Source organism: Oncorhynchus gorbuscha, unplaced genomic scaffold (genome assembly GCF_021184085.1).
Source record: "Oncorhynchus gorbuscha isolate QuinsamMale2020 ecotype Even-year unplaced genomic scaffold, OgorEven_v1.0 Un_scaffold_473, whole genome shotgun sequence".
NCBI classification, from domain to species: Eukaryota; Metazoa; Chordata; class Actinopteri; order Salmoniformes; family Salmonidae; genus Oncorhynchus; species Oncorhynchus gorbuscha.
The window spans coordinates 517,722-540,987 of NW_025745306.1; the positions used below are offsets into that span (position 1 = coordinate 517,722).

Here is a 23,266-nt window from a genome sequence, read left to right on the forward strand (position 1 = left end):
TATTCTGGTCAGTCACAGTGGTCAGGTGTCAGTCACAGTGGTCAGGTATTCTGGTCAGTCACAGTGGACAGGTATTCTGGTCAGTCACAGTGGTCAGGTATTCTGGTCAGTCACAGTGGACAGGTATTCTGGTCAGTCACAGTGGACAGGTATTCTGGTCAGTCACAGTGGACAGGTATTCTGGTCAGTCACAGTGGTCAGGTATTCTGGTCAGTCACAGTGGTCTCTCTCGCTCTATTTTATATACATTTCTCTCTCTTCCTCTCTCTCATACACTTGCGTACACCATTAGCAGCGGTAGGAAAAACCCAGTGACGTTTCTCGTGCTCATTATTCTCATCAAAAAAGATGTTCACTTTTCTCTCTCTGACGCGCGCGTGAACACCGGACGTCTGACGCCACCTGGGTCTCTTATAAAAGTCACCGGGGGGGGGGCGATCTCAGCACGTAGCTCTAAGTCGATCATTACTTAGTTTTCAAGCAGGGTACCGGAGGATAACGCCCTGGCCAGTGTCTATCTGTACATCCGTTCCTTGAGAAGCGGCTTTCACCTCAAGTGTCCGGTAGAACCAAGAGACATTTCAGGTAACTTGTCTATTTTATCATGTTGTTGTTGTTGTTGCTGAAGACATGTTAAACCACGTAAAGGAATCTCTACATCATTGTAAAGTAAATCAGTCTATATCATCATTGTCCGATTTTAGGAGGGTTGTGTTTAAAAAGGACACATTTGATATTTTAAATACTCACGTCAGATGTTTGTAGTGATATTGCAACTCTCCCATCAGAAGACGAAGCCAGTTTAACGCCTCAACAGCTCCACGGACTGTCAGACGGTTGTGCGTAATGGGCTTTTTTACGCACATACATAGAGACTGTGGAAACTAGTCGGGGATTTTAAAAAATGAAGACTGTTGTCTTATTTATGATGTTATAAAATAGTAACATAATAAATCTAACGAAATAGCCTAACAAAATATAATTACAACTATAATGTTTTGTCTTTATTTATGTATTTTAGTCTATTCATCCCTCCCTTCACTGCCACTCAATTCAATGCTCACTTTCTCTCCGCACCCCATCCACGCAGGTCTCAATGCCACCCGGTTTCTAGCGAAGACACGCGGCTCAACTCGAGCTAAAACAAGACAAGATGACCGGTATCCACGTGGAGGGACTGGCGGCGATCGTCCTCTTCTACGTTCTGATCCTTGCGGTGGGGATCTGGGCAGCGTGGAAGAACAAACACGCCGGGGAGGCGGAGGGCACAGACCGCAGTGAAACCATCATGGTCGGTGGAAGGGACATTGGTTTATTTGTTGGTGGTTTCACCATGACCGGTGAGTTTCATTGAGTGAATGATTGACAGTCGATGTTTAACATGACCGGTGAGTTTCATTGTGTGAATGATTGACAGTCGATGTTTAACATGACCGGTGAGTTTCATTGAGTGAATGATTGACAGTCGATGTTTAACATGACCGGTGAGTTTCATTGAGTGAATGATTGAGATCGGCCAGTCGATGTTCTAGTTGTAAGTTGATTTCTAAATAAAGGTGATTCTGAAATTTTACTAACAGAATGTTGTAGGACTATACCCTTTAAAAAAATGTTTTACTTGATTAATATAAAAACCGGTTGTAAAAAATGTATCGGCTACTTCAATTTGATAACTCATGCTCGATGGTTCGGGAAAGGCTTTCATTAACTAAAGACACTAACTAACATGTTGAATTGCAACATTGAACAGCTTCAGTTTACAGATTTAAAAAAAATATACATTATTCCGTGAAGGAACTAATTATCAGGCCATTTTCAAGCATAATTCTTATGCGCGGAATGTTGTCACCTTGTCGTTTGGATTTATACGCATCAGGTCATCATGTTTTGACTCTGTGAATTACTGTAGGCTGAACATTTATGTTTAGCTGTTGTCATTGCAGCGACCTGGGTTGGTGGCGGATATATAAACGGAACGGCGGAGTACGTCTATCTTCCTGGGTACGGCTTGGCTTGGGCACAAGCGCCTTTTGGATATGCGCTAAGTCTCATCGTAGGTGAGTCATCTCATTAATAATAAACAGTGAGTTCGGGAAGTATTCAGACCCCTTGAATTTTTCCTCAAATTCTGTTACCTTACAGCCTCATTCTAAAATTGATTAAATTGTCAGGGCTCTGGCTGGGCCACTCAAGGACATTGAGACTTGTCCCGAAGCCGCTCCTGCGTTGTCTTGTCTGTGTGCTTTGGGTCATTGTCCTGTTGGAAGGTGAACCTTCGCCCCAGTCTGAGGTTCTGAGGGCTCTGGAGCAGGTTTTCATCAAGGATCTCTCTGTACTTTGCTCCGTTCATCTTTGCCTCGATCCTGACTTGTCTCCTAGTCCCTGCCGCTGACAAAACATCCCCTCTGCATGGTGTTGCCACCACCATGATTCACCGTAGGGATGGTGCCACCACCATGCTTCACCGTAGGGACGGTGCCAGGTTTCCTCCAAATGTGACGCTTGGCATTCAGGCCAAAGAGTTCAACCTTGGTTTCATCGGACCAGAGAATCTGGTTTCTCATGGTCTAAGAGTCTTTAGGTGCCTTTTGGCAAATTCCAAGAGGACTGTCATGTACCTTTTACTGAGGATTGGCTTCCTTCTGGCCACTTTACCATAAAGGCCTGATTGGTGGAGTGCCGCAGAGATGGTTGTCCTTCTGGAAGGTTCTCCCATCTCCAAAGAGGAACTCTAGAGCTCTGTCATCGGGTTCTTGGTCACCTCCCTGACCAAGGCCTTTCTCCCCTGATTGCTCAGTTTGGCCGGGCGGCCAGCTCTAGGAAGAGTCTTGGTGGTTCCAAACTTCTTCCATTTAAGAATGATGTTCTTGGGGACCTTCGATGCTACAGACATTTTTGGTACCCTTCCCCAGATCTGTACTTCGACTCAATCCTGTCTCGGCGCTCAAACGACAATTTCTTCAACTTCATGGCTTGGTTTTTGCTCTGACATGCGATGTCAACTGTGGGACCTTATATAGACAGGTGTGTGCCTTTCCAAATCATGTCCAATCATTAGAATTTACCACAGGTCGACTCCAATCAAGTTGTTGAAACATCTCAAGGATGATCAATGGAAACAGGATGCACCTGAGCACAATTTGGAGTCTCATAGCAAAGGGTCTGAATACTTATGTAAATAAGGTATTTCTGTTTTTTATTTTTAATACATTTGCAAACATTTCTAAAAAACGGTTTTCGCTTTGTCATTATGGGGCATTGTTATGTCATTATAGGGATATTGTGATGTCATTATAGGGGTATTGTGATGTCATTATGGGGTATTGTGATGTCATTATGGGGTATTGTGATGTCATTATGGGGTATTGTGATGTCATTATGGGGTATTGTGATGTCATTATGGGGCATTGCGATCTCATTATGGGGTATTGTGATGTCATTATAGAGGTATTGTGATGTCATTATGGGGTATTGTGATGTCATTATAGGGGTATTGTGATGTCATTATAGGGGTATTGTGATGTCATTATAGGGGTATTGTGATGTCATTGGGGTATTGTGGGTATTGTGATGTGATGTCATTATGGGGTATTGTGATGTCATTATTAGAGGTATTGTGATGTCATTATGGGTATTGTGATGTCATTATGGGGTATTGTGATGTTATTATAGGGGTATTGTGATGTCATTATAGGGGTATTGGGTCATTATTGTGATGTCATTATAGGGGTATTGTGATGTCATTATGGGGTAGGGGATGTGATGTCATTGGGGTATTGTGATGTCATTATGGGGTATTGTGATCTCATTATGGGGTATTGTGATGTCATTATAGGGGTATTGTGATGTCATTATGGGGTATTGTGATGTCATTATAGGGGTATTGTGATGTCATTATAGGGGTATTGTGATGTCATTATGGGGTATTGTGATGTCATTATAGGGGTATTGTGATGTCATTATAGGGGTATTGTGATGTCATTATATTGTGATGGGTATTGTGATGTCATTATGGGGTATTGTGATGTTATTATTATGGGGTATTGTGATGTCATTATGGGGTATTGTGATGTCATTATGGGGTATTGTGATGTCATTATGGGGTATTGTGCATAGAGTGATGAGGGTCATTAAAAAAAATCCATTTTAGAACAAGGTAACAAAATGTGGAAAAAGTCAAGGGGTCTGAATACTTTTCAAATGCACCGTACAATAGACTACAGTTTGGAATATATAATTTAATAACGGAGACTTGTGAAATAATCCATAATAATCCCCATATCCTGAGCGTTTCTTAAACGTGCGTTTCTTAAACGTTTATTAAACATGCCAACATGCTTGCCGTGTGCAGGGGGTCTGTTCTTCGCCAAGCCCATGCGCTCCAGAGGTTATGTCCTGTGCGTTTATTAAACATGCCAACATGCTTGCCGTGTGCAGGGGGTCTGTTCTTCGCCAAGCCCATGCGCTCCAGAGGTTACGTTACCATGCTGGACCCTTTCCAGCAGAAGTACGGGAAGAGGATGGGCGGTCTGCTCTTCATACCTGCTCTAATGGGAGAGATCTTCTGGTCGGCGGCCATTTTATCTGCTCTGGGTAAGTTATTATCAATGATGTTACAGCACGGTGGTGATCTCTGTCTGTTTTGTTACTATCTCTGACCAGGTCCCTGTCTGTTCCTCTAGGAGCCACGCTGAGTGTGATCATAGACATAAACATCAAGATGTCTGTGGTGATCTCTGTCTGTGTTGTTACTATCTCTGACCAGGTCTGTCTGTTCCTCTAGGAGCCACGCTGAGTGTGATCATAGACATAAATATCAAGATGTCTGTGGTGATCTCTGCCTGTATTGCGATCTTCTACACGTTAGTCGGAGGTCTGTATTCTGTAGCCTACACCGACGTGGTGCAACTCTTCTGTATCTTCCTGGGACTGGTGAGACACTCGGCCCGGACCACTTATTTCAGCTGGACTTCATTTTGCTTTGGGAGTTTGTGCTTTTTGGGGACCATTCCGTTGGGTTCCATTGTAGCTGAAACATTCGAAAGGATTTGAGAAGGAATAGGCACAACTCTTACTATTAAAAACATGATTCGATATTTCTACAACTATTAAAAACATGATTCGATATTTATACAACTATTAAAAATATGATTCGATATTTCTATGACTAGTAAAAACATGATTCTATATTTCTACAACTATTAAAAACATGATTCTATATTTCTACAACTATTAAAAACATGATTCGATATTTCTACAACTATTAAAAACATGATTCGATATTTCTACAACTATTAAAAACATGATTCTATATTTCTATGACTATTAAAAACATGATTCTATATTTCTACAACTATTAAAAACATGATTCTATATTTCTACGACTATTAAAAACATGATTCTATATTTCTACGACTATTAAAAACATGATTTTATATTTCTACAACTATTAAAAACATGATTCTATATTTCTACAACTATTAAAAACATGATTCTATATTTCTACATCTATTAAAAACATGATTCGATATTTCTACAACTATTAAAAACATGATTCGATATTTCTACGACTAGTAAAAACATGATTCTATATTTCTACAACTATTAAAAACGTGATTCTATATTTCTACGACTATTTAAAACGTGATTCTATATTTCTACAACTATTAAACACATGATTCAATATTTCTACAACTATTAAAAACATGATTCGATATTTCTACAACTATTAAAAACATGATTCGATATTCCTACAACTATTAAAAACATGATTCGATATTCCTACAACTATTAAAAACATGATTCTATATTTCTACGACTAGTAAAAACATGATTCTATATTTCTACGACTAGTAAAAACATGATTCTATATTTCTACGACTAGTAAAAACATGATTCTATATTTCTACGACTATTAAAAACATGATTCTATATTTCTACAACTATTTAAAACATGACATTCCGGCTGTAGCAGTGTGGATTTGACCCAGGGTTGATGTGTCTCTGCCTCTGTGTCAGTGGGTTTCAGTGCCCTTCGCTCTGAACAACCCAGCGGTGTCGGACATCAAGATCAGTGCAGTGAAGGAGATCTACCAAGCTCCCTGGATGGGAAACATCAAGACAGAAGACACCTGGGTCTGGATAGACAACTTCTGTCTGCTGGTACGTACAGTACTGGATAGGACTGGTTCTGGATAGGACTGGTTCTGGATAGGACTGGGTCTGGATAGGACTGGGTCTGGATAGGACTGGTTCTGGATAGGACTGGGTCTGGATAGGACTGGTTCTGGAAAGGACTGGGTCTGGTTCTGGAAAGGACTGGTTCTGGAAAGGACTGGGTCTGGATAGACAACTTCTGTCTGCTGGTACGTACAGTACTGGATAGGACTGGTTCTGGAAAGGACTGGTTCTGGATAGGACTGGTTCTGGATAGGACTGGGTCTGGATAGACAACTTCTGTCTGCTGGTACGTACAGTACCGGATAGGACTGGGTCTGGATAGGACTGGGTCTGGATAGACAACTTCTGTCTGCTGGTACGTACAGTACTGGATAGGACTGGTTCTGGATAGGACTGGTTCTGGAAAGGACTGGGTCTGGTTCTGGATAGAACTGGTTCTGGAAAGGACTGGGTCTGGAAAGGACTGGGTCTGGATAGGACTGGGTCTGGATAGGACTGGTTCTGGATAGGACTGGGTCTGGATAGGACTGGGTCTGGATAGGACTGGGTCTGGATAGGACTGGTTCTGGAAAGGACTGGGTCTGGTTCTGGAAAGGACTGGTTCTGGAAAGGACTGGGTCTGGATAGACAACTTCTGTCTGCTACAGTACTGGTAGGACAGTACTGGATAGGACTGGTTCTGGATAGGACTGGTTCTGGATAGGACTGGTTCTGGATAGGACTGGGTCTGGATAGACAACTTCTGTCTGCTGGTACGTACAGTACCGGATAGGACTGGGTCTGGATAGGACTGGGTCTGGATAGACAACTTCTGTCTGCTGGTACGTACAGTACTGGATAGGACTGGTTCTGGATAGGACTGGTTCTGGAAAGGACTGGGTCTGGTTCTGGATAGAACTGGTTCTGGAAAGGACTGGGTCTGGAAAGGACTGGGTCTGGATAGGACTGGGTCTGGAAAGGACTGGGTCTGGATAGGACTGGGTCTGGATAGGACTGGTTCTGGATAGGACTGGGTCTGGATAGGACTGGTTCTGGATAGGACTGGGTCTGGAAAGGACTGGGTCTGGAAAAGACTGGTTCTGTCTGCTGGTACGTACAGAACTGGATAAGACTGGTTCTGGATAAGACTGGGTCTGGATAGGACTGGTTCTGGTTCTGAATAGGACTGGGTCTGGATAGGACTGGTTCTGGATAAGACTGGTTCTGAATAGGACTGGGTCTGGATAAGACTGGTTCTGGATAAGACTGGTTCTGGATAAGACTGGTTCTGGGTCTGGATAGGACTGGTTCTGGTTCTGAATAGGACTGGGTCTGGATAGGACTGGGTCTGGATAGGACTGGTTCTGGATAGGACTGGGTCTGGATAGTACTGGGTCTGGATAGGACTGGTTCTGGAAAGGACTGGGTCTGGATAGGACTGGTTCTGGAAAGGACTGGGTCTGGATAGGACTGGTTCTGGAAAGGACTGGTTCTGGATAGGACTGGGTCTGGATAGGACTGGTTCTGGATAGGACTGGGTCTGGATAAGACTGGTTCTGATACTCCAGCAGACAGAATATTTACTGTTTAAGGAGTAGTGATAATGTTCTGATTGTAATGATACTTACTGTTGAATTCACTATCTCCTCTCTGTGTTCTAGATGAATTCACTATCTCCTCTCTGTGTTCTAGATGAATTCACTATCTCCTTTCTGTAATCTAGATAAATTCACTATCTCCTCTCTGTGTTCTAGATGAATTCACTATCTCCTCTCTGTGTTCTAGATGAATTCACTATCTCCTCTCTGTAATCTAGATGAATTCACTATCTCCTCTCTGTGTTCTAGATGAATTCACTATCTCCTCTCTGTGTTCTAGATGAATTCACTATCTCCTCTCTGTGTTCTAGATGAATTCACTATCTCCTCTCTGTGTTCTAGATGAATTCACTATCTCCTCTCTGTGTTCTAGATGAATTCACTATCTCCTCTCTGTGTTCTAGATGAATTCACTATCTCCTCTCTGTGTTCTAGATGAATTCACTATCTCCTTTCTGTAATCTAGATGAATTCACTATCTCCTCTCTGTAATCTAGATGAATTCACTATCTCCTCTCTGTAATCTAGATGAATTCACTATCTCCTCTCTGTGTTCTAGATGAATTCACTATCTCCTTTCTGTAATCTAGATGAATTCACTATCTCCTCTCTGTAATCTAGATGAATTCACTATCTCCTCTCTGTAATCTAGATGAATTCACTATCTCCTCTCTGTAATCTAGATGAATTCACTATCTCCTTTCTGTAATCTAGATGAATTCACTATCTCCTCTCTGTGTTCTAGATGTTGGGGGGGATTCCCTGGCAGGTATATTTTCAACGGGTTCTCTCTGCCTCTTCAGCTACTTACGCCCAGGTGCTCTCGTTCATCGCCGCTGCAGGGTGCCTGGTCATGGCCGTGCCCTCAGTAATGATCGGGGCTATAGGGGCCTCCACAGGTGAGATACGCACACACACGCACGCACGCACGCACGCACACACACACACACACACACACACAAAACCTTTATGTATGAGCGGTTCTAACTAGGACATGTCGTTCTGTCGTGTTGGTTGATCTACAGTTGTTAGTTGTTTTCCTAACATTCCCCAACGTCTGATTGAGAGTTCCTCATCTGGTAGCCTAATGATGACACATATTCCAGAGGTATGTCCCCCTGCTGGGTGTTGGGGGTGGAGGGGGTCCGGGGGACACCTCAGGGTGTAACCATGTTCCCTTCAGATCTCTGGAAAGCTCCTAAAAAACATCAGCAGCTGGTCCCTTCATCCATTATGGAGGATCTTTCTCAACCTCTCTCTCTCTGTCTCTCTCTCTCTCTGTCTCTCTCTCTCCCTCTCCCTCTCTCTCTCTCTCTGTCTCTCTCTCCCCCTCCCTCTCTCCCCCTTCCTCTCTCTCTCCGTCTCTCAATCTCTCTCTCTGTCTCTCTCCGTCTCTCTCCCTCTCAATCTCTCTCTCTCTCTCTCCTCCCTCCGTCTCTCTCCCTCTCAATCTCTCTCTCTCTCTCCCTCCGTCTCTCTCTCTCTCCGTCTCTCTCTTTCTCTCTCTTTCTGTCTCACTCTGTCTCTCTCTCTCCGTATCTCTCTGTCTCTCTCTCTGTCTCTCTCTCTGTCTCTCTCTGTCTCTCTCTCTCTCTCTCTCTCTCTCTCTCTCTCTCTCTCTCTCTCTCTCTCTCTCTCTCTCTCTCTCTCTCTCTCTCTCTCTCTCTATCTCCCTCCCCCTCCCTCTCTGTCTCTCTCCCCCTCCTCTCTCTCTCTCTCTCTCTCTCTCTCTCTCTCTCTCTCTCTCTCTCTCTCTCTATCTGTCTCTCTCCCCCTCCCTCTCTGTCTCTCTCCCCCTCCTCTCTCTCTCTCTCTCTCTCTCTCTCTCTCTCTCTCTCTCTCTCTCTCTCTCTCTCTCTCTCTCTCTCTCTGTCTCTCTCTGTCTCTCTCTGTCCATCTCTCCATTTACTACTGTGAACTTTGTAAATATTACATCTGAGGAGAAGCAGAAGGGACTGAATTAGGTTTGATCTCCAGGTTTTAACTCCAGCATCAAAGTCCTGCTGAATCACTGTCTGTACACTCAGTTACAGAGTCAGGAATGGGAGGTGCAATGCTACGTTAAGAGGTGATATATAGTTACAATAGGACTACGTGAGGTGAGGTGAAATGCTACGTTACCGGAGTTGAAATGCTACGTTAAGGGATGATATATAGCTACAGTAGGACTACGTGAGGTGACCGGAGGTGAAATGCTACATTAAGGGATGATATATAGCTACAGTAGGACTACGTGAGGTGACCGGAGGTGAAATGCTACGTTAAGGGGTGATATATAGTTACAGTAGGACTACGTGAGGTGACCGGAGGTGAAATGCTACGTTAAGGGATGATATATAGTTACAGTAGAACTACGGGAGGTGAAATGCTACGTTAAGGGGTGATATATAGTTATAGTAGGACTACATGAGGTGACGGAGGTGAAATGCTATGTTAAGGGGTGATATATAGTTACAGTAGAACTACGGGAGGTGACGGGAGGTAAAATGCTACGTTAAGGGGTGATATATAGTTACAGTAGGACTACATGAGGTGACGGGAGGTGAAATGCTACGTTAAGGGGTGATATATAGTTACAGTAGAACTACGGGAGGTGACGGGAGGTAAAATGCTACGTTAAGGGGTGATATATAGTTACAGTAGGACTACGGGAGGTGAAATGCTACGTTAAGGGGTGATATATAGTTACAGTAGGACTATGTGAGGTGACGGGAGGTGAAATGCTACGTTAAGGGGTGATATATAGTTACAGTAGGACTACGTGAGGTGACGGGAGGTGAAATGCTACGTTAAGGGGTGATATATAGTTATAGTAGGACTACGTGAGGTGACAGGAGGTGAAATGCTACGTTAAGGGGTGATATATAGTTACAGTAGGACTACGGGAGGTGATGGGAGGTGAAATGCTACGTTAAGGGGTGATATATAGTTATAATAGGACTACGGGAGGTGACGGGAGGTGAAATGCTACGTTAAGGGGTGATATATAGTTACAGTAGGACTACGGGAGGTGACGGGAGGTGAAATGCTACGTTAAGGGGTGATATATAGTTACAGTAGGACTACGGGAGGTGATGGGAGGTAAAATGCTACGTTAAGGGATGATATATAGTTACAGTAGGACTACGTGAGGTGAAATGCTACGTTAAGGAGTGATATATAGTTACAGTAGGACTACGTGAGGTGAAATGCTACGTTAAGGGGTGATATATAGTTACAGTAGGACTACGGGAGGTGAAATGCTACGTTAAGGGGTGATATATAGTTACAGTAGGACTATGTGAGGTGACGGGAGGTGAAATGCTACGTTAAGGGGTGATATATAGTTACAGTAGGACTACGTGAGGTGACCGGAGGTGAAATGCTATGTTAAGGGGTGATATATAGTTACAGTAGGACTACGGGAGGTGATGGGAGGTAAAATGCTACGTTAAGGGATGATATATAGCTACAGTAGGACTACGTGAGGTGACCGGAGGTGAAATGCTACGTTAAGGGGTGATATATAGTTACAGTAGGACTACGTGAGGTGACGGGAGGTGAAATGCTACGTTAAGAGGTGATATATAGTTACAGTAGGACTACGGGAGGTGACGGGAGGTGAAATGCTACGTTAAGGGATGATATATAGTTACAGTAGGACTACGTGAGGTGAAATGCTACGTTAAGGGGTGATATATAGTTACAGTAGGACTATGTGAGGTGACGGGAGGTGAAATGCTACGTTAAGGGGTGATATATAGTTACAGTAGGACTACAGTAGAACTGACCGGAGGTGAAATGCTATGTTAAGGGGTGATATAGTTATAGTTACAGTAGGACTACGGGAGGTGTGGGAGGAAATGCTACGTTAAGGGATGATATATAGTTACAGTAGGACTACGTGAGGTGAAATGCTACGTTAAGGGGTGATATATAGTTACAGTAGAACTACGGGAGGTGAAATGCTACGTTAAGGGGTGATATATAGTTATAGTAGGACTACAGTAGGACTACGGGAGGTGAAATGCTACGTTAAGGGGTGATATATAGTTACAGTAGGACTACGGGAGGTGAAATGCTACGTTAAGGGGTGATATATAGTTATAGTAGGACTACAGTAGGACTACGGGAGGTGAAATGCTACGTTAAGGGGTGATATATAGTTATAGTAGGACTACAGTAGAACTACGGGAGGTGAAATGCTACGTTAATGGGTGATATATAGTTAAGTAGGACTAGTAGGACTACGGAGGTGAAATGCTACGTTAAGGGGTGATATATAGTTACAGTAGGACTACATGAGGTAGTTACAGTAGGACTACGGAGGTGAAATGCTACGTTAAGGGGTGATATATAGTTACAGTAGGACTACGTGAGGTGAAATGCTACGTTAAGGAGTGATATAGTTACAGTAGGACTACGGGAGGTGAAATGCTACGTTAAGGGGTGATATATAGTTACAGTAGGACTACGTGAGGTGAAATGCTACGTTAAGGAGTGATATATAGTTACAGTAGGACTACGTGAGGTGAAATGCTACGTTAAGGGGTGATATATAGTTACAGTAGGACTACGGGAGGTGAAATGCTACGTTAAGGAGTGATATATAGTTACAGTAGGACTACGGGAGGTGAAATGCTACGTTAAGGGGTGATATATAGTTACAGTAGAACAGACAATCTGACATGACTGTTTATCATCATCTATAAAGCTGCAGTTGGGTTGTTCTGTTATGGAGGTTCCACATTGGTCCTTCTAACCTGACACACGAGTTCTTAGACACGGTTGTAGTTCTTTAGTGGGTTCCTTTGACCCCTGTTCTTCCACAGTTGTAGTTCTTAGGTAGGTTCCTTTGACCACTGTTCTTCCACAGTTGTAGTTCTTAGGTAGGTTCCTTTGACCACTGTTCTTCCACAGTTGTAGTTCTTAGGTAGGTTCCTTTGACCCCTGTTCTTCCACAGTTGTAGTTCTTCGGTAGGTTCCTTAGTTTGACCACTGTCTACATGTTTTTTTTCTGGTTCTAAGTTCTCAGTTCTTGGTTCTGGGTTCTTGACTGTTGTGTGTACTGTTCCTCATGTTCCTCAGACTGGAACCAGAGAAAGGCAGTCCTTTAGATTCAGCTGTGGTTCCAGGTTCCAGGTTCCAAACGGTATGTTCTGTTCCTGGTCTTCCTCAGACTGGAACCAGACGGCGTATGGACCTGTACCTCCCAAGGAGAGGGACCAGGCAGACATGATATTACCCATAGTCCTCCAGTACCTCTGTCCTCCCTTCGTCTCCTTCTTCGGCCTGGGGGCGGTCTCTGCTGCCGTGATGTCATCCGCCGACTCCTCCATCCTATCAGCTAGCTCCATGTTCGCTCGGAACATCTACCAGCTGGCTTTCCGCCAATCGGTGAGTTGGGAAGGGGGCGGGACTAAAAAAAAACACCACTTACCACTTCCTGTTCACAAAATATCTGAACTTCATAGGAGCATTTGAACCACTGTTCTCTGTTGTTGTGTGTTGTGTGTTGTGTGTTGTGTTGTTGTGTGTTGTGTGTTGTGTGTTGTGTTGTTTGTGTTGTTGTGTGTTGTGTGTTGTGTGTTGTGTTGTGTGTTGTGTGTTGTGTTGTTGTGTGTTGTGTGTTGTGTGTTGTGTGTTGTGTTGTTGTGTGTTGTGTTGTTGTGTGTTGTGTGTTGTGTGTTGTGTGTTGTGTGTTGTGTTGTTGTGTGTTGTGTGTTGTGTGTTGTGTGTTGTGTGTTGTGTGTTGTGTGTTGTGTGCTGTGTGTTGTGTGGTGTGTTGTGTGTTGTGTGTTGTGTTGTTGTGTTGTTGTGTGTTGTGTGTTGTGTGTTGTGTGTTGTGTGTGTGTAACGTTGTACCCCCCCCTCCTTCCCCCCCAGGCATCGGACACCGAGATCGTGTGGGTGATGCGTGTCACCATCTTTGTGTTCGGCGGCCTGGCCACGGCGATGGCGTTGCTAACGGGGACGGTGTACGGGCTGTGGTACCTGAGCTCCGACCTGGTCTACGTTATCATCTTCCCTCAGCTCATCTCCGTTCTCTTCGTCAAGGGGACCAACACGTACGGCTCCGTCGCCGCTTACGTCTTCGGTCTGATCCTGCGGATCGGAGGAGGGGAACCCTACCTCTCACTACCCCCCTTCATCTACTACCCCGGCTGGCAGATAGAGGACCGGATCCATCATCTGACTGGAGAGGTGGAACACATTGTGGTGCAGAAGTTCCCGTTTAAGACCATCTCCATGTTGGCCTCCTTCCTGGGCAACGTGGCTTTCTCCTACCTGGCTAAGTATCTGTTTGAGAGCGGCAAGTTGTTGCCCAAGTATGACTTCCTGGACGCGGTGTTGGCCCAGCACAGCATAGAGAACATGGACAAGACCACGTTGGTCAACCGTAACACCATCGCGCTGTCTGAGATGGCGACTGTCAAACCACGACTCAGCGTTCAACTGGCGGCTGCGTTCACTCGCAGAGACACTCTGGCTGAGGAGGACTCGAGTCCCGAAGACAGCCCCAACCACGAGACCCTGGACTAAACCCCGGATCTTGAACCCGGAACGTAAAGAGACTAAAGAGAGGACTGAAATGACGGAGACTGAAATACACATTTTGACTCGTTTGATATTTAACCACTTTGATTTGATCCCCATCACGGCCAAGTGAGTTATGGAGATGGAACAGAATAGATGGCACGGAGATAAGAGGACATTATGGAGATGGAACAGAATAAATGGCACGGAGATAAGAGGACATTATGAAGATGGAACAGAATCGATGGCACGGAGATAAGAGGACATTATGGAGATGGAACAGAATAAATGGCACGGAGATAAGAGGACATTATGGAGATGGAACAGCATAGATGGCACGGAGATAAGAGGACATCATGAAGATGGAACAGAATAAATGGCACGGAGATAAGAGGACATCATTGGCCCAGTGTCCTTGACATAAGAGACCAGACTAATGTTGCTGCTGAATGTGTGTCACCAGTGGAGAACGGACCGCCATGTTGGTACGTAATCAGACCTGAACTCTCTCTCCCTGGTCTCAGTCTGTGATGAAATGACCGCGGGTGATAAAAGCAGCAATCCTATTGGACATGAACAGAGACTTTTTTTAAAAAAAACTAAGTTTTTGATCCAATAGAATTGGTTTTGAGCCAAAAATGGACAGGCAGTTCTGAGTTTAAAGATTGAAATAGTTTGTCACTGTTATTTTAGTTACAAACAGCAACACTTACATCTTTACTTTGACTGATGAATTAAGTTTTGGTCTGAATGGGAATTGTAATGTTCTGAGACGTATCGTAGAAAGATAAACATCTCTAATCACATAAGCAGACGGACAATAATCAATACAGGACTACTGGGTTATTACTAAAGGCCTGTCTATATACAGCCCTACTGGGTTATTACTAAAGGAACTACTGGGTTATAACTAAAGGAACTACTGGGTTATAACTAAAGGAACTACTGGGTTATAACTAAAGGAACTACTGGGTTATAACTAAAGGCCCTACTGGGTTATTACTAAAGGCCCTACTGGGTTATTACTAAAGGAACTACTGGGTTATAACTAAAGGCCCTACTGGGTTATTACTAAAGGCCTGTCTGTATACAGCCCTACTGGGTTATTACTAAAGGAACTACTGGGTTATTACTAAAGGCCTGTCTATATACAGCCCTACTGGGTTATTACTAAAGGCCCTACTGGGTTATAACTAAAGGAACTACTGGGTTATTACTAAAGGCCCTACTGGGTTATTACTAAAGGAACTACTGGGTTATTACTAAAGGAACTACTGGGTTATTACTAAAGGCCTGTCTATATACAGCCCTACTGGGTTATTACTAAAGGAACTACTGGGTTATAACTAAAGGCCTTACTGGGTTATTACTAAAGGGCCTACTGGGTTATAACTAAAGGCCCTACTGGGTTATAACTAAAGGCCCTACTGGGTTATTACTAAAGGCCCTACTGGGTTATTACTAAAGGCCCTACTGGGTTATAACTAAAGTCCCTACTGGGTTATTACTAAAGGCCTGTCTATATACAGCCCTACTGGGTTATTACTAAAGGAACTACTGGGTTATTACTAAAGGCCTGTCTATATACAGCCCTACTGGGTTATTACTAAAGGCCTGTCTATATACAGTCCTACTGGGTTATTACTAAAGGGCCTACTGGGTTATTACTAAAGGCCCTACTGGGTTATTACTAAAGTCCCTACTGGGTTATTACTAAAGTCCCTACTGGGTTATTACTAAAGGCCCTACTGGGTTATTACTAAAGGCCTGTCTATATACAGCCCTACTGGGTTATTACTAAAGGCCCTACTGGGTTATTACTAAAGGCCATACTGGGTTATTACTAAAGGCCCTACTGGGTTATTACTAAAGGCCCTACTGGGTTATTACTAAAGGCCCTACTGGGTTATTACTAAAGGCCCTACTGGGTTATTACTAAAGGCCTGTCTATATACAGCCCTACTGGGTTATTACTAAAGGCCTGTCTACTGGGTTATACAGCCCTACTGGGTTATTACTAAAGGCCCTACTGGGTTATTACTAAAGTCCCTACTGGGTTATTACTAAAGTCCCTACTGGGTTATTCTGCGGGTTCCAGTCCGAAATGTATGTATTGTTGTCAACAGCTGTATATAATATAATAGTAATTGTACAGTGTTTTGTGTGGCGTGTATATCTGTATATAATATAATAGTAATATGTGTATCTGTATATAATATAATAGTAATATGTGTCTCTGTATATAATATAATAGTAATATGTGTATCTGTATATAATATATAATAATAATATGTGTTTGTATATAATGTGAAGAAATACATTTTAGACAGATGATGCTGGTAGAAGTTATATATTAGAGACTTCTTACTAAATCTGTATTTATTTTTGATGTCTTAAAAAGAAACAACGCTGAAATTGAATAAATTATATTATTTAAACAAGTTAATGTCTAATGTTTTAGTTGTTGCGCTGTCGTTATAGAAAATATTCCTACATCAACATGTTCTCATGGGGAATGTGGATTTTCAGGGCGACACACGGTACAGTTTAGTGTATCTGCATACAGTAGTTTATCATCAGGCCTTGGGGGTTTTAAATGTTTCTGTTTTTGGCTGTTTGTCATTTTCCCCGTCTGACATCACAATGTTTTTGAGAGAAAAGAGAGAGAGAGAGAGAGAGAGAGAGAGAGAGAGAGACCGTCTGACATCACAATGAACCCCCCCAGCCTTCCAATCACAGCTCTCTGTTGCTCTTCTCTCTCAGGGAGATGTTTTAAAATGGGGGAGAGAGAGAGAACATACAACATTATAAAATCCATGTACACAAACAACAAGTGTGCAGTTAAAATTGGCTTAAAAACACACATTTCTTCACACAGGGTCATGGGGTTAGACAGGGATGCAGCTTAAGCCCCACCCTCTTCAACATATATATCAACGAATTGGCGCGGGCACTAGAAAAGTCTGCAGCACCCGGCCTCCCCCTGCTAGAATCCGAAGTCAAATGTCTGCTGTTTGCTGATGATCTGGTGCTTCTGTCACCAACCAAGGAGGGCCTACAGCAGCACCTAGATCTTATGCACAGATTCTGTCAGACCTGGGCCCTGACAGTAAATCTCAGTAAGACCAAAATAATGGTGTTCCAAAAAAGGTCCAGTCACCAGGACCACAAATACAAATTCCATCTAGACACTGTTGCCCTAGAGCACACAAAAACTATACATACCTTGGCCTAAACATCAGCGCCACAGGTAACTTCCACAAAGCTGTGAACGATCTGAGAGACAAGGCAAGAAGGGCATTCTATGCCATCAAAAGAAACACAAATTTCAACATATCAATTAGGATTTGGCTAAAAATACTTGAATCAGTTATAGAGCCCATTGCCCTTTATGGTTGTGAGGTCTGGGGTCCGCTCACCAACCAAGACTTCACAAAATGGGACAAACACCAAATTGAGACTCTGCACGTAGAATTCTGCAAAAATATCCTCCGTGTACAACGTAAAACACCAAATAATGCATGCAGAGCAGAATTAGGCCGATACCCACTAATTATCAAAATCCAGAAAAGAGCCGTTAAATTCTACAACCACCTAAAAGGAAGCGATTCACAAACCTTCCATAACAAAGCCATCACCTACAGAGAGATGAACCTAGAGAAGAGTCCCCTAAGCAAGCTGGTCCTGGGGCTCTGTTCACAAACACAAACACACCCTATAGAGCCCCAGGACAACAGCACAATTAGACCCAACCAAATCATGAGAAAACAAAAAGATAATTACTTAACACATTGGAAAGAATTAACAAAAAAACAGAGCAAACTAGAATGCTATTTGGCCCTACACAGAGAGTACACAGCGGCAGAATACCTGACCACTGTGACTGACCCAAAATTAAGGAAAGCTTTGACTATGTACAGACTCAGTGAGCATAGCCTTGCTATTGAGAAAGGCCGCCGTAGGCAGACATGGCTCTCAAGAGAAGACAGGCTATGTGCTCACTGCCCACAAAATGAGGTGGAAACTGAGCTGCACTTCCTAACCTCCTGCCCAATGTATGACCATATTAGAGAGACATATTTCCCCCAGATTACACAGATCCACAAAGAATTCGAAAACAAATCCAATTTTGAAAAACTCCCATATCTTTTGGGTGAAATTCCACAGTGTGCCATCACAGCAGCAAGATTTGTGACCTGTTGCCACGAGAAAAGGGCAACCAGTGAAGAACAAACACCATTGTAAATACAACCCATATTTATGCTTATTAATTTTATCTTGTGTCCTTTAACTATTTGTACATTGTATATATATATATATAATATGACATTTGTAATGTCTTTACTGTTTTTAAACTTCTGTATGTGTAATGTTTACTGTTAATTTTTGTTGTTTTTCACTTTATATATTCACTTTGTATGTTGTCTACCTCACTTGCTTTGGCAATGTTAACACATGTTTCCCATGCCAATAAAGCCCTTGAATTGAATTGAATTGAGAGAGAGACACAATGAACCCCCCAGCCTTCCAATCACAGCTCTCTGTTGCTCTTCTCTCTCAGGGAGATGTTTTAAAATGGGAGAGAGAGAGAGAGAGACAAGACTCTCTAATGGTTACCCTCCTGTTAACTATAGTCTAGTCCTGTCACTGAGGAGAGAAGACTAATGGTTACCCTCCTGTTAACTATAGTCTAGTCCTGTCACTGAGGAGAGAAGACTAATGGTTACCCTCCTGTTAACTATAGTCTAGTCCTGTCACTGAGGAGAGAGAAGACTAATGGTTACCCTCCTGTTAACTATAGTCGAGTCCTGTCACTGAGGAGAGAGAAGACTAATGGTTACCCTCCTGTTAACTATAGTCTAGTCCTGTCACTGAGGGAGAAGACTAATGGTTACCCTCCTGTTAACTATAGTCTAGTCCTGTCACTGAGAGAGAGAGAAGACTAATGGTTACCCTCCTGTTAACTATAGTCGAGTCCTGTCACTGAGGGAGAGAGAGAAGACTAATGGTTACCCTCCTGTTAACTATAGTCTAGTCCTGTCACTGAGAGAGAGAGAAGACTAATGGTTACCCTCCTGTTAACTATAGTCTAGTCCTGTCACTGAGGAGAGAAGACTAATGGTTACCCTCCTGTTAACTATAGTCTAGTCCTGTCACTGAGGAGAGAAGACTAATGGTTACCCTCCTGTTAACTATAGTCTAGTCCTGTCACTGAGGAGAGAGAGAAGACTAATGGTTACCCTCCTGTTAACTATAGTCGAGTCCTGTCACTGAGGAGAGAGAGAAGACTAATGGTTACCCTCCTGTTAACTATAGTCTAGTCCTGTCACTGAGAGAGAGAAGACTAATGGTTACCCTCCTGTTAACTATAGTCTAGTCCTGTCACTGAGGAGAGAGAGAAGACTAATGGTTACCCTCCTGTTAACTATAGTCGAGTCCTGTCACTGAGGAGAGAGAGAAGACTAATGGTTACCCTCCTGTTAACTATAGTCTAGTCCTGTCACTGAGGAGAGAGAGAAGACTAATGGTTACCCTCCTGTTAACTATAGTCTAGTCCTGTCACTGAGGAGAGAAGACTAATGGTTACCCTCCTGTTAACTATAGTCTAGTCCTGTCACTGACGAGAGAGAGAAGACTAATGGTTACTCTCCTGTTAACTATAGTCTAGTCCTGTCACTGAGGAGAGAAGACTAATGGTTACCCTCCTGTTAACTATAGTCTAGTCCTGTCACTGAGGAGAGAGAGAAGACTAATGGTTACTCTCCTGTTAACTATAGTCTAGTCCTGTCACTGAGGAGAGAGAGAAGACTAATGGTTACCCTCCTGTTAACTATAGTCTAGTCCTGTCACTGAGGAGAGAGAGAAGACTAATGGTTACCCTCCTGTTAACTATAGTCTAGTCCTGTCACTGAGAAGAGAGAGAAGACTAATGGTTACCCTCCTGTTAAATATAGTCTAGTCCTGTCACTGAGGAGAGAGAGAAGACTAATGGTTACCCTCCTGTTAACTATAGTCTAGTCCTGTCACTGAGAAGAGAGAGAAGACTAATGGTTACCCTCCTGTTAAATATAGTCTAGTCCTGTCACTGAGGAGAGAAGACTAATGGTTACTCCCCTGTTAACTATAGTCTAGTCCTGTCACTGAGGAGAGAAGACTAATGGTTACCCTCCTGTTAACTATAGTCTAGTCCTGTCACTGAGAAGAGAGAGAAGACTAATGGTTACCCTCCTGTTAACTATAGTCTAGTCCTGTCACTGAGGAGAGAGAGAAGACTAATGGTTACTCTCCTGTTAACTATAGTCTAGTCCTGTCACTGAGGAGAGAAGACTAATGGTTACCCTCCTGTTAACTATAGTCTAGTCCTGTCACTGAGGAGAGAGAGAAGACTAATGGTTACCCTCCTGTTAACTATAGTCTAGTCCTGTCACTGAGGAGAGAAGACTAATGGTTACCCTCCTGTTAACTATAGTCTAGTCCTGTCACTGAGGAGAGAGAGAAGACTAATGGTTACCCTCCTGTTAACTATAGTCTAGTCCTGTCACTGAGGAGAGAAGACTAATGGTTACCCTCCTGTTAACTATAGTCTAGTCCTGTCACTGAGGAGAGAAGACTAATGGTTACCCTCCTGTTAACTATAGTCTAGTCCTGTCACTGACGAGAGAGAGAAGACTCTCTCTGTCACGCCCTGGTCATTATATTTTGTGTTTTTGGTATATGTTTGGGTAGCCAGGGTGTGACATGGGTTTATATGTTGTGTTTCGTATTGGGGTTTGTAGTAATTGGGATTGTGTATGATTAGGGGTGTGTCTAGTTAGGCTTGGCTGCCTGAGGCGATTCTCAATTGGAGTCAGGTGCTTGTCGTTGTCTCTGATTGAGAACCGTATTTAGACAGCCTGACTTTCGCGTTGTAATTTGTGGGTGTTTGTTCCTGTCTTAGTGTTGTAGTCACCAGATAGGCTGTAATAGGTTTCACGTTCCGTTTGTTGTTTTCATATACAGTTATTTCATGTACCGCGATTATTTTCATTAAAGTCATGAGTAACCTACACGCTGCATTTCGGTCTGACTCTCTTCATTCAACAAACGAACGACGTTACACTCTCTAATGGTTACCCTCCTTTTTTATAAAGGAACTATTATTGTGTATTTATGGTGTTTTCAACGTTGTTGATTGATTTTCTCATCATTCTTTTCTTACAAGAAAACGGAATCTTATTAAATCAGTGGCCAGTTAGAAGCCTTTCGCCAGCGTTGATTGGTAGGTGACTCTGGAAGCCAGCACCAATTGGTAGGTGACTCTGATAACCAGCATCGATTGGTAGGTGACTCTGATAACCAGTGTCGATTGGTAGGTGACTCTGGAAGCCAGCATCGATTGGTAGGTGACTCTGATAACCAGCATCGATTGGTAGGTGACTCTGATAACCAGTGTCGATTGGTAGGTGACTCTGATAACCAGTGTTGATTGGTAGGGCGACTCTGGAAGCCAGCGTCGATTGGTAGGTGACTCTGATAACCAGCATCGATTGGTAGGTGACTCTGATAACCAGTGTCGATTGGTAGGTGACTCTGGAAGCCAGCATCGATTGGTAGGTGACTCTGATAACCAGCATCGATTGGTAGGTGACTCTGATAACCAGTGTCGGTTGGTAGGGTGACTCTAATAACTAGCTTCTGGTGGGCGGAGAGAAAGAGAACACGATCCGAAAACGTGACAAAAATTACAACGCTCGGCTTGCGTCTTTATCCATCAGATAAAAGACCCGTGGTCTTAAAATAGATCCTGTTAGTTATATTACCTTAAGTGCTGGTACGGAAGGGGGGGGTAGAGGAGTTGGGGGGAGGGGTTAATGTAGCCTGTTAGAGCCGTCGCCCCTGAGGGATGACGCAAAGGCCCCACAAACACTCTCTTGTCCCAGCCACCCTCCCTTCTCCCCCCCCACTGTGTCCTCCGCTGTGTCCTTGGGCTCCGGGACCCAGTCCCATAAAGACACGCCAGCCAGAGAGTCTCATTCACAAAGGAACAGCAGAGTGCACTCACCATAATTAACCATTATGACAGGGAAAAACTCAGCCAAAAGTCAATCCACTTATTCTCTGGTAGTGGGAATGGGGGGGGGGAAGGAGGAAGGGGGAAGGGGGAAGGGGAAGGGGAAGGGGGAGGAGGAAGGGGGAGGAGGAGGAATGGGGAAGGGGGAGGAGGAAGGAGGAAGGAAGGGGGAGGAGGAGGAATGGGGAAGGGGAGGAGGAAGGAGGAAGGAGGAAGGAGGAAGGGGGAGGAGGAGGAATGGGGAAGGGGGGGAGGAGGAAGGAGGAAGGGGAGGAGGAAAGGGGAGAGGGGAGGGGAAGGGGGAGGAGGAGGAATGGGGAAGGTGGAAGGAGGAAGGGGGAGGAGGAAGGAGGAAGGGGGAAGGGGAAGGAGGAAGGGGGAGGAGGAAGGGGAGGGGGAATGGGAATGGGAGGAAGGGGGAGGGGGACGGAGAGGGGTTCATGATGTCCGGCTTGGCTCTCCTTCCTTGATGTTGGAGGAAAAATAGAGATTAATTCATGGATATTTTAAACTTGGACGTATTTACAAGGTCCTTGTGACGTTGATGTCTTGGACGTATTTACAAGGTCCTTGTGGCGTTGATGTCTTGGGCGTATTTACAAGGTCCTTGTGACGTTGATGTCTTGGACGTATTTACAAGGTCGTTGTGGCGTTGATGTCTTGGGCGTATTTACAAGGTCCTTGTGGCGTTGATGTCTTGGACGTATTTACAAGGTCCTTGTGACGTTGATGTCTTGACGTATTTACAAGGTCCTTGTGGCGTTGATGTCTTGGACGTATTTACAAGGTCCTTGTGGCGTTGATGTCTTGGGCGTATTTACAAGGTCCTTGTGGCGTTGATGTCTTGGACGTATTTACAAGGTCGTTGTGGCGTTGATGTCTTGGGCGTATTTACAAGGTCCTTGTGCGTTGATGTCTTGGGCGTATTTACAAGGTCGTTTGG

The 23,266-nt window shown here is 43.8% G+C and overlaps 1 protein-coding gene across 2 annotated transcripts; it reads left to right on the top strand.

Annotated features, from left to right (window-relative positions):
* The first annotated feature begins 456 nt into the window (after positions 1-456).
* LOC124018327 (high-affinity choline transporter 1-like) lies at positions 457-16,252 on the top strand. Of its 2 annotated transcripts, XR_006835606.1 has the most exons (10): positions 457-585; positions 1,091-1,340; positions 1,944-2,057; positions 4,438-4,593; positions 4,784-4,932; positions 6,019-6,162; positions 8,503-8,656; positions 12,916-13,133; positions 13,623-15,900; positions 16,016-16,252. XR_006835606.1 is itself a non-coding variant. In XM_046333600.1 (9 exons), the coding sequence occupies exons 2-9, from the start codon at positions 1,154-1,156 to the stop codon at positions 14,277-14,279; spliced, it is 1,779 nt and encodes a 592-aa protein (XP_046189556.1). In that variant the 5' UTR covers positions 457-585; positions 1,091-1,153; the 3' UTR covers positions 14,280-16,252. The 2 variants fall into 2 exon arrangements, 1 of the variants encoding a protein (XP_046189556.1); XM_046333600.1 differs by having other exon boundaries at positions 13,623-16,252.
* Positions 16,253-23,266: the final 7,014 nt, after the last annotated feature.